The sequence below is a fragment of the Terrapene carolina genome, unplaced genomic scaffold (assembly GCF_002925995.2).
Source record: "Terrapene carolina triunguis isolate 2854851 unplaced genomic scaffold, T_m_triunguis-2.0 Scaffold130, whole genome shotgun sequence".
In the NCBI taxonomy this organism is placed as follows: Eukaryota; Metazoa; Chordata; order Testudines; family Emydidae; genus Terrapene; species Terrapene triunguis.
Genome location: NW_020664481.1, coordinates 4478459 through 4490363, shown reverse-complemented (window position 1 = coordinate 4490363; position 11905 = coordinate 4478459). Strand labels below are relative to the sequence as shown.

The window sequence follows — 11905 nt, the reverse complement described above, 5'->3', positions numbered from 1 at the left end:
TTTGTTCTAGAACAAAACTCTGATTTAGAGACAGTCATTTTCTAACCGTTCTCTTAGGCATCAGATCTCCGTCCAATCCACTGAAATAAAGTAATCTTTTCCCACAGTAGAAGGTAGACAATCTGGCCACTGTCTCTCCCAGTTGCTTTCTCTCTAATTTGTCCCTTACATATACAGAACCTCAAAGACATAGCGATACCCAATCATTGCTAGTGAACAATACAGAAATAAGGATACCACATAAGTATGGTACTACGAACACTAGTTTAAGAGTTTTATAGCAAAAAAATAATTGAGTATGAAAATTAAAGGGAAAACACAAGAAACATTGAAGGAGATGGGGGGTGCAGTGGTCACCGTTAGAATGTCTCTATTTACTGACAGTAGTCATGCTGTGGTGTCTGAGATGCACCAGTGTTTCCCTGCTCTGATAATAGGAAATGACTGCAGAGTCTCAGATCACAAGCAGTGCTACGATAACAATGATACTGTAGCCAAATCCTGTTTACTTTTTACATTTAATAGAAAAAGCTTGCTAGAGTCCACTGAAGGGAAGGCACATATCACAGGGGAAGTTTTAGCTTTTTCCTTTTAAATGAGGGAGTTTAGTTAATGCTCATGAAACTGAGGAACCAATAGCACTAATTAGAACCTGGGATAAGGTGAGCAGACATTATGCTAACTTCCCCAAAGCTCTGTCAATGCACCTCAATTCTAACCTGATGCCCCTTTGTATTTCATTTCTGGCTTCTCTTGATATAGAAGCGCCAATGGTATTAAACTGACTCATGGGTTTTGTAATGTGGATAAGTGTGGACAGATTTTGAACCTAACTCTTCAGTGCTGGCTGGCTAATAAGCTGCAGTGCCGAGCCACTTAAAGAGCATTAGCTAAAGAATTAGGGATCTGATGGAGTCCTCATCTTGGCTGACTCTAGGGCAGAATATTTCATCCCTCCTCTGTGGAAAACATCACCTGTAAAGCCCAGACTACAATTCTGTCCCTGACAATGCCTTTGGCAATATCCCTGTCCTAAGAACAGGGAAGGCCAAAGCATCTCAAAGTGCGGTTCTGCTCTACAAAGTGATTCTGTTAAAAAAAAGCATGTGAGATTTCATGTTTATTGTCTCTCAGTGATTTCCCCCTTAAATCTGCTCAGTTCACATGTAAAAATACATTTCACTTAACTAGCTACCCTGAATACTCATTGAGGGTCTGGGCTATGCACAGTTATTGTACTGGTTTAATTCTATCAGTCTGACACTGATGGAGTTAACCTTCCCTAGTATGATGGGGCAGCTCCTACAGCAGTCAAGAAAGGGTTAAAGAGCTCCTCTGGGCACAACCCACCACACGCATGAGACTTGTCAAGCCTGGAGTAGGGTAGGACCTTAAAAGGGAGGATACTGGCTCAGTCTGGGTAGGAATCTGGTGTGAGCAGAGCTAGAGCTCCCCAGAAGACAGGGGTTGTTTCCTGGGAAAACTGCGTGAGCACACTGGCCTCCTGGGCCCCCTGAGGAAGTAGAGGGACTGGCTTTTCTATACTTTTCTATACATTCTCCTTTGCCCTCTTAAAAGGTCCTATGACTGAAAAATCCCGGAAATCTGAGCGCTTTCTGGGTAACAGTCAGCTGGCTGCCTAAGGAAACTGAATGGGCTCTTAATTAACACTGTGTTATTCATGTCACTCACCTCCCAAGTTTGACGCAGATCTACAATATCAAAAATGATTTTTCCATTTTCATCCTTTGGTAATGGATCTGTCCCGGGCTAAAAACAAAAGGGAAATCCCCCTTGGTCATGATGCTTTTTACACAAGTTGATTTTAACTATTTTGTGGCCAAGGAAGGAGTTGTAAGGAGGAGGAGTGGGGGAGGGAAGGTGTTGAACTCTAAAGCTGGATAAAAGCAATAGAATGGTTTTATCTAAAATGTGGAAATGGCAGAAGTGCTAACTGACCTTTTTGTTTCAGTTTTCACCGAAAAGGTTAGTACTGATTGGATCTCTACCCATGAAAATGAGGTAGGATCAGGGGTGCCGGAACAGGAGGGGCCAGGTGGCCATGCCCCCCCCCCCCACCATTTTTTACCAGTCATAAGGGCGAGTGACAGGAGGCAGAAAAGAACGAGCAGGGAATGGTGTCTAGGGGGGAATACGAGCAATGGGAGCTGGGGAAGAGGTGGCAATGTGGGAGCGGGGTCTTTGGGGGAATAGGCAGTTTGAGGGCGGTGGATCAGGGAGAAGGGGTGGCATCAGGGCGGGGGCTTGGAGAAAAGGGGTGGTGTGGGGCCTCGGTTCGGGCGCCTGTGCCCTCCCATCCTTTTAGGGTACTTCCGCCACTCCTGCATAGGATATGAGACTAAAATAGGGAAAGAACAAGTTAAAAATTACTTAGACAAGTTAGATGTCTTTGAGTCACCAGGGCCTGATGACTGAGGAGATATCTGAACAATTAGTGATTGTCTTTGAAAAGTCATGGAAGATGGGAGAGATTCCAGAGGACTAGAAAAGGGCAAATATAGTGCCAATCTATAAACGGGGAAATAAGGACAAATCAGGGAACTTCCTAACTATCAGGGTGGTTAAGTACTGGAATAAATTGCCTAGGGAGATTGTGGAATCTTCATCATTGGAGTTTTTTAGGAGCAGGTTAGACAAACACCTGCCAGGAATGGTCTAAATCAGTGGTTCTCAGCCTATTTACTATTGTGGGCCATATCCAATACTACCTGTATGGCCCTGAGGATGTCACATGGGCCGCAGCTCTGTGTTGATTGGGCTGCAAGTGGCACGTGGGCCGCAGGTTGGGAACCACTGGTCTAGATAATGCTTGGTCTTGCCACAAGTGCAGGGGACTGGACTAGATGACCTCTTAAGGTCCGTTCCAGTCCTATGATTCTACCTTGAACTGAAATGAATGCCTAGAAATAATTTTGTGTCAATAAGAGGATATGTGTTGATACTGGAAAATTAATTAACTCAGCTAAGCACTACTATAAACAGTATAAAATTCTGTTTATACTCAGTGAAAACAAAGCATGCATGTCAAAAGCAATTAGTGCCTAGAGATATTATAGATAAAACATATGTGGTGTCACAGAAAACTGATAGCTTCTCTGACAAAAAGAAAGAAGTTTGAATTAATGAACACATGATTAATAAGCTAAAGAAGTTATAGTTGATTACAACTGATCACAGTAACCCAAGGTTAGTTTTATAGATTATTGGTGAATTTCCAGAGTAACTAGAGATAGCTTTTGATCATTAAGTGTATATTTGAATTTAGAGAGTTCCCAAGATAGTTTGTACATTTGCCAGTCCACACATATATATGTATATTTTAGTGGCATAGTGTGAACCAGGTAGCATATGATGTTTTAATAGCAAGGATTAAAAGCATAACCTACGTGCTTAATATAGATTGATTGTCAAGGACAGACAATATGAGTTTCCCCCCAAAAATATTTCATTATAGACTGTGCTTCATGCATTAGTTTTTCTTTTGTCTTTTGCCTTCCCCTCGAACACCCATCATAGGCTACTTCTGTAGGCTGGACGTAGGACTAGATGGACTACGGGTCTTTTTCAGAACAGCTCTGCTCTGGCCCATGGATATACTACCAAACATTTGTTTTCCTGTGTATATTTTTTAAAGAAATGTTTACCTTTAGAGACATGGGGTTGTGGATAATGAAGAGATCAAGATAGTCAAACTTAAGTTTCTTCAGTGATTGTTCCAGGCAGCTTCGGACAAGTTCAGGACGGTGAAAGGTACTCCAAAGCTGTAATGATTCAAACACAACTGTTCTTTCTGAAAAAGTCCTCTCTTGTCTCTTCTTTCTGTAAAAACCACTTTTCTAAAATGTCTTAGTTGTGTCATACCGCTGGCTTTACCTTTTTAACAGAAGGGTTGTGTTGTGAGGTGGTTGTGTGCAAAGATGCACATGAGAGTAAGAAGTGAATGTTTCCTGAAGAAGCAGGGCGAGCGGCTGAAATGCAGCCAGGATGTCAGAAGTGGTCCGTACAGGAACTCTATGTGAGGCCACTCTCAAGGTTAAAATCTTTTGGGCTAAATTTGTTGTCCTGGGTTATTGGGAGTCACTCTGTTGTCTGACTTCAGGAGTCGGCCCTGAATGAAGTAGCCGTTTTAGCTTTGCTTTCACACAGGTAGAGATGAGCCTTGTGCTCAAACCTGTAACTTGTTATAGAATGCAGTTTCCCAATTCTGTGAATAATACTCCCCTAAATGCAATCTTTTTAAAATTGTCCTTGACATTGACAACATTCTTCATAAATTAGACAAAATAATTAGCTCAGGAAGCAGTACGATAAAAATACCGATGTTAAAACAAAACCCACTTACCTTTCCTGTGTAAAATATGTCCTCTCTTTTGACTGTTCTGTCTGCAATCTTCTCGTGAATGGCTCGCCCAACCTCCTCCTCAGTCCCATATATAAAGGCTCCATCAATATGGCGGAAGCCAACTTCAATAGCCACCTTTGTAGCCTCCTCACATTTACTTTTTTGAACCTACCGGTTAAGAAGGTGTAGTGTCAATCTCTCTGGATTAGGGATATGGTATGCCAGTCACCTAGAGCTTTGATCACCATCAGAAAGACCTGATGTGGAGTTTTTAAGATTCTGATACCTTCACATTTAGAATCTTTGAATTTACCTTAAAGGAAATTCAAAGATTCTGGGCCTGATCCTCTGTTGCCCAGCATCTTGTGTCATCATCTACACCACAGCAAAGTAAATGGAATGTAGGTGTAAAAAGCTACTATTCAGACATGACATAGGTTTTTTACTCCCACTGTGCACAGAAGTAAATAACTCCTTGAAATGCAGAGCAACAGCATATCAGGCCCATTATTTCAGCTTTCTTTTTACAAGATTTAAAGATCAATCAGTACTGGACCCTGAGACCAGGAGTGAGGAGCTGTAAGAACCAGATATCAACATACACTGTGGATTAAAACCCCCAGTCTAGCTGACCTGAGCTACAACCTATTTATTTTTAAAAAAATCTTATGATTTATACGCCAAACTCATGATTTTGTCAAAACTGAATTATGGTTTTGAATTCTTGAGTTTGGCAGGACTGCATTCCTTTCATGAGTAGTTGTAACAAAAGCAGCTATTAAAACTGTTTGGTGAGAACTATGATTTCATGAACCCTTGTTGCTTCTTGGGTAATGACTCAGCTTTCTTCCATCTAGTTACATCTTGACTCTATTAAGATTAATAATTGAAAAATATCTGACAACAGCCATGCTTCCTAGAGGACAAATCTCTGTTGAGGCATGTGTGATTCTCATTACACAAAGGCCCCTTTACACTACTCTGGCAGTGCGATGCAGCCTTAAATTATCCCCACTTTAGAGTGGTGTCTTAGTATAACTGAGAAACTGGCCTGAGTGAACGGATGCAGTTGACACAGACTGCAGTGTGTAGGAAAGTCATATTTTAGGAGGTGGTCTTTTCTGGGAGGAGTAGAGAGATCATATCAGTCTGGCTAATACTGTGCAAAGATTGGAAGGACTCACTGAGACATAGGCCTCTATGTCATTTAGGTGCTTTTGAAAATTTTATCCTTATGAACTAAACCCAGTGAGGTAATTCAGGTATGATCACAATTTTACAAAACTGGGGAAACTAAAACACAAAGAGGCAAGTAAGATGCCCAAAGGTTACATAAGTGACTCAGAGGCAGAATCAGATCTTCTGACTCCAAGCCCCCTGCTCTGGCCACTAGACCCGTCCCCTCCACACTGGGATCAGCAGATAGCAGGACTGTTGAGAAGGGAGAAAATGGAAATATACTCATTTTCCTTCCCTCAGTGTAATTCAGTGAGCAGCACTACAAGGGCTAAAAATAACTAACTTCTCTTTAAAGAAGCTCAGGTTGGGACCAAAATGCATTGGCAGAGACATGCGGGCCAAAAGCTGGGAAAGGGAGTGCTGTATGTCAGGGCAAAGGTGCAAAGGTAGTTAGATAGTGGCTCTGGACTAGAGTAGCTGGGTGCTGGAGGTCAAAGAGAGGTGGATTGACAGACGCATGTGGGGCTCTAGGTGGTAGATCTGCTGTAGATCAGGTGTTTTGGCAGCTCTGGGTCATGGAATTGTGCATCAACACCACATTCACTCAAATAATAAAAACCAACAACCTTTTCTTACAGACGATGATATTCTTACATTTATATACTAGTATAATCTTTTACTCTAAACCCCAAAGCACTTTTCAGACATTGTCAATAGTTTTATAAACTAATATACAGGGATCTCATCTTGCAGCCCTTTCTGAAGTGCTACAGGCAATGGTTATAGCAATGCCCAGCAATGTTAATCAACAGGTTAAGGACAAAGAAATCCATGAAAGATTTACTTACTTCATCAGGAGAATAGGTACCAAATCCTAGTGCAGGAATTTTGTTCCCATCGTTCATCTTAATACAGTGGTCTTTGTCAAGCTCCATCTCTTTACAGTATTTCCTCGATTCTTTACTGAACGCTGAAACTTTGCAGCACTGCTGTATGAGCCAGCAAGAGCTTCAAAAAGAAAACAACTGTACGAAGTTCTATTTTATATGCATTTTTCCAGGGCGTGGATGAGGAGTTGCAGCCAAGTTACAGGCAGCAGGCATAAGGGAGGGAGGAACAAAAGTGCAAATTCAACATGACAAAGCAAAATCAGAAAACACACTATCATTATTAAACAATGGGTTTGTTGCTGGCACAGAGGTGCCCGAGGCAAAGCAAGAGGGGTTCGTTGCCCGGCGTGCTTCGCGCCAATAAACACACCGGGGTGGAGAAGCAAACAAAGTTTATTTGAGATCTCAAAGCGGTGCAAGGAGACTGGCACGTCTCAAATCAAGCACAGTAACAGAAACAGTTTTTTTTCCTTTATACCTTTACAGTCAAGCCTCACCCCCCCCTTCCCCCGCTACCCCTCCCTTCCCTCCCCCCATTCCTCTCTCTCTCTACCCCTCCCATCCCTGGTAACAATTACTAAGCAAATAGCAATTACATTTAAGCAGTTAGTTTATGTTGACATTTCACTTGCACCTGGCTTTTGAGGTCGATTAGAGTTTAAACATGGAAGGAGTTTGGTTCAGGCCTAGTGCAGGAAGGCTTCATTGACACTTGTGATTTTCCACCCTCCTGAGTCACCTGGGGTGATGGTGATGCCTGGTGACGTCAACAACTCCCTCCTTTGAGAATACTCAACAAGCTTTTGGCTGAGTTTTCTCATATTCTGTGGACAAGATATGATTGAGTGCTATGAAGCTGGGGTCCTCAATGAGAGGGTATGCCGGGACTTGGGAGCATACCCAGCAGTTAGAGAGGTTGAATTCTTGGGCAAAGCAAACCTTCAAGGACTCATATGTGTTTGTTTCCAAGTTAGTAGGGATTTCTTCCCATCCCGCATGTGGTCGGGGGGAAACAGGAGGAAACGAGAGGAGTGTTCCTATGGCAAAGAGTACCACTGTGGCAGACCCTGGACCTGGACTCATGCTGGGCAGGTGACCCTAGGGCCTGACAATTACAATTCCCCAAATACCCACAAAATAACAATTACCAATAGCAGGCAGACTAAAAGCAAAAGGGACCAGGCCACCAGGTTAGGCCGGCCCTGTGAAAACAAACACAACCAACGCTCAGAGTTCTCGCGGGGAGTGCGCTGTGACTGTCCAAAGAGATCACAGGGCATTCCCAGCAGGCCTTATTGTCTTTTGAATAACAGCTTAAGTCCCAGGTCGTCGCTGGCAGTCTTCTCTGCAGGCTGGACGGTCCACCGTTCAGGAGCAGGCACTGCTTTCAGGCGAGAGTGATGAATCCAGTTCTTGTGTCCTTTGACCTTTGCTGCTGTATGGGAGACCAGCAGGACGGTGTGGGGTCCCTTCCACTTCTCTTGGAGAGGCTCGTCCTTCCAGGTCCGAACGAGTACGGAGTCACCTGGCTGCAAGGAGTGGATCGGGGCATCCAGCGGGAGAGGCTGCAAATCTTTGGTGTACCTGTGGAGAGAACAAAGAACAGCAGACAGAGAGCACATGTACTGAGATAAGAAACCACAGCCTACCTCCCACTCCCCTGCCAGAACCGGTGTACCGTTCATAGGCCATGCCCTTCCAAACATAATCTCGAAGGGACTGAGCCCTAACCTGCCCTTTGGGAGAGCGCGAATGCGGAGCAAAACAAGGGGTAGAGCATCAGGCCACTTAAGGGAAGCCTCTTGGCAGACCTTTGAGAGGTGCCGCTTAAGTGTCTGATTTGTGCGTTCCACTACCCCACTGGCCTGCGGTCGCCATGGAGTGTGGAGCTTCCAGGGGATTTGCAGGGCATCCGATATTTTCTGAACAACTTGGGATGTGAAGTGTGTTCCGTTGTCAGATTCCATCCACAGGGGGAGTCCAAAGCGAGGAATGATTTCCTTGACAAACTTAAGAGCCACCGTTTTGGCAGTGTTGTTACGACATGGGAAGGCTTCAGGCCATCCGCTGAATCGATCCACTAAAACGAGAAGGTATCTGAATCCTTGGGTCCGGGGGAACTCAGTAAAATCTATTTGCCAAACTAGTCCTGGGCCTGGGGTAGGTTCCAGAGTGGCTGGTGGCACTGACACTCCAGGTCGAGGGTTGTTCTTTTGGCAGACTAAACATTCAGCCTGCACCTGGGAGGCCAGAGGCCTAAGTCCAGAGGTTAGAAAGTATTTATTCATAAGCTGGGAAAGAGCCTCTCTTCCTGCGTGGGTAGACTGATGTAGTTTCTGTAGTACTGGCCGTATTAGATTCCTTGGTAGGAGGATTTTTCCTTCCGTGGAGTGGAGCCATCCCTCCTTTTCCCAGAGCCTAAGTGTGTTGGCTAGGTTCCTTTCTTCGTGAGAGTACTGAGGGGTCGGGAGCTCCCCCACTGATGGGATGAGGGCATGCATATGGGCATCTTTAGCTTCCTGTGGTTCCAGGGTAGCAGCTCGCTTGGCCTCTCTGTCCGCCCTGGCATTACCCTTAGCCACATTTTGATCTTCTCTTTGATGAGCCTTGCAGTGTATCACTGCTACTTCTGAGGGGAGCTGTACCGCTTCTAAAAGCCGGAGAATTTTAGGCCCATGTTTAACCGGAGAACCTTGGGCTGTCAACATTCCTCTTTCCTTCCACAGACCGGCATGGGCGTGTAGTATTCCAAAGGCATATCTGGAATCAGTAAAAATGTTAACCTTTTTTCCTTTTGACAGTTCAAGTGCACGGGTTAAGGCTACCAATTCAGCCAGCTGAGCTGATGTCCCAGCAGGTAAACCCTCTGCTTCCACAGTCTTATGGAGAGATACAATAGCATAGCCTGCCCTCCTCTATCCGTTTACAACTGTACTGCTGCCGTCAGTATACCACTCATAATCACCATTAGGGAGGGGTTGATCTTTTAAGTCTGGGCAGCTGGAGTATTGGACATCTATGATTTCCAGACAGTCATGTTCCTGCTCCTCTGTCTCCGGTAACAGGGTGGCTGGGTTAAGGGAGGGACAGGTTTGTAGGGTAACTTTAGGATTTTCTAACAGTTTTGCTTGATACCGAGCAACCCGAGCCTGTGTAAGCCAGAGACCACCCTTAGTATCCAGCAAGGCTTGAACCATATGGGGAGTATACACTTGCACAACTCCTCCCAGTGTCAATTTCTCAGCCTCCCCAAGCACTAGGGCAGTTGCTGCGACCGCCCTCAAACAGGCTGGCCATCCCTTTGAAACTTGATCCAGTTGTTTAGAGAAATACGCCACAGGACGCTTCCAGGCACCTAATAGCTGGGTAAGCACTCCCAGGGCCACCCCTCTCCGTTCATGCACATACAGTTGGAATGGCTTAACTAGGTCCGGCAGGCTTAGAGCTGGAGCTTCCATTAGTTTCCTTTTTAAGATTTTAAATGCCCTGTCCGCTTCTGGGGACCAGTGAAAGGGGTCATGATCCGCTCCCTTAACGCATTCATACAAGGGTTTAGCCCACAGTCCAAACTCTGGGATCCATATTCTGCAGAAGCCTGCCATGCCCAGAAACGCCCTGAGTTGTTTATGATTGCTTGGAATAGGAATTTGACAGATAGCTTCCTTTCTTTCACTTGAAAGCTGACGTTCCCCCTGCCTGATGTAAAATCCTAAATGCCGTACTTCTGGGAGAGCAATCTGAGCCTTACTCTGTGCTACTCGATATCCTCTGAGTCCAACAAAGTTCAGGAGGCTTACAGTGGCTTTAAGACAAGGGATTAGACCCACAGCAGCAATCAACAAGTCATCCACATATTGCAGGAGGAGGACCCTGTCTTCATTGTCCCACTCCTCCAAGTCTCTGGCCAAAGCCTGGCCGAACTAAGTGGGGGAATTTTTAAATCCCTGGGCCAGCACGGTCCAGCAAAGCTGCTTTTTAACCCTTCTGTTGTCCTCATTATGCCTTGCAGTATTTTGCTGATCTCAGTTGCTTGGGCACATTCAGGCCCCCCTTCCTTTTGGTTGTCAGCAAAGTCTTGGCAGTGAACACTGACCTTGGACTGAGGCCAGCTGACTGAGCTTGCTAGCTGTATTTTCCTCTCAGTTAACTCATTTCGTGCTTTTTCCTCTTCTCCCTTTCTCGGCTTCTTCTAACTTCCAAAAGAACCTTCCACTCTTCACTCATACACCTTTTCCAGTAACATAACTTCTGTACAGAGCTTTGAAGCAACAAACCAGGATGAGCACACTCACTTCTGAGGATTCCTCTCTGTACAACCTCTGGTGTCCAATAGCTTTCCCTTTTAAACCTTAAATGCCTTCTCTGTCTTCCTTCTCCTTAGCCTTAGCTGTAACCTGATTCCGCTCCACTTCAGACAACAGGGTTCTCATAAGGACATTACAATCATCCCAGTCAGGTTTACAGCTAGCCAGACACCCTTCAAAGGCTGAGATAAACTTGCTTGGGTTCGTAGAGAATTCCCCTGCCTGTGCCTTAAAAGCTGCCAGGTCCACTGCGTTAAAAGGCACATGGGTGTAAACCTGCATAGTAGTGGCCGGGCGATTGTCTGATCCAGGGCGGGCTATCCGAGTCTCAGTAAGTAATGGATAGAATCCCACCGAGGGGGCAATCTCTGGGACCTGAGAGACCCTGTCTTTATATGGTGGGGGTGTTGGAGCCGAAGGGGACACCGACTCTGCCATCACAACCGGAGGAGGGTTCTGGGGACTAACTGTAGTTACTACCGAACCTGACGGAGTCAAATTACACCTTTGCAAAAGATCTGACCTATCTCTTAACAACATAAACAACTGTACATACATATGTTCATTCCATTTACCCGTACGCTGACAAAACAAAAGCAATTGAAGGATCGTATTATAATTGAGTGATCCCTCCGGTGGCCACCTTTCCTGGTCCTCTAGCTGATATTGAGGCCAGTCTACTGTACAGAATCTTTTCAGTTTACTTTTAATCAACGGATCCGATCCAAACACTTTCCAGTTCACCAGAATGCATTCCAAGGGTGTACACCTTGCCCTGCCTGCCGTACTCTGTCCCTGCCCCATATTAGGGAGACTCTGGGCGTCCCCAAGTCAAAACAGGTAGACACTGGGCGTCCCCAGGTCAAGACAGATAAAGTCCCCACTGGACTGTTCCTACCTTATCCAAGGGTCCGGTTCTGCACCGTCGCCCTCTCCACGGGACCGGTTCCCCACCGTCGCCCACGGCCACAGCTGCTTCTCCACTACTCAAGCGCGTTGCACCGTTGTGCCCTCCGGGGTCGACCAAACCACGTCTCCGCTGAGGCCCCCGATGAAGTCACCGGTGCGCGCTGGGCGTCGGTCGTCGCCGTAGTCCGTCGGCCTCCAGGAGGGATCCGGGCAAGGCTAAATTTCAGCCTCGAGCCCCACGTTGGGCGCCAAAAACTGTT

The 11905-nt window shown here is 45.6% G+C and overlaps 1 protein-coding gene across 1 annotated transcript; it reads right to left on the bottom strand.

Moving 5' to 3' along the window:
- Positions 1–1272: 1272 nt before the first annotated feature.
- On the bottom strand, positions 1273–6583 carry LOC113406713 (putative aldo-keto reductase family 1 member C8). Its single transcript, XM_026652749.2, has 5 exons — positions 6391–6583; positions 4364–4531; positions 3666–3782; positions 1693–1770; positions 1273–1302 (listed from the first exon to the last, which is right to left on the bottom strand). Exons 1-5 carry the CDS (start codon positions 6475–6477, stop codon positions 1273–1275), a joined length of 480 nt encoding a protein of 159 aa, XP_026508534.1. The 5' UTR covers positions 6478–6583.
- Between the last annotated feature and the right edge of the window lie 5322 nt (positions 6584–11905).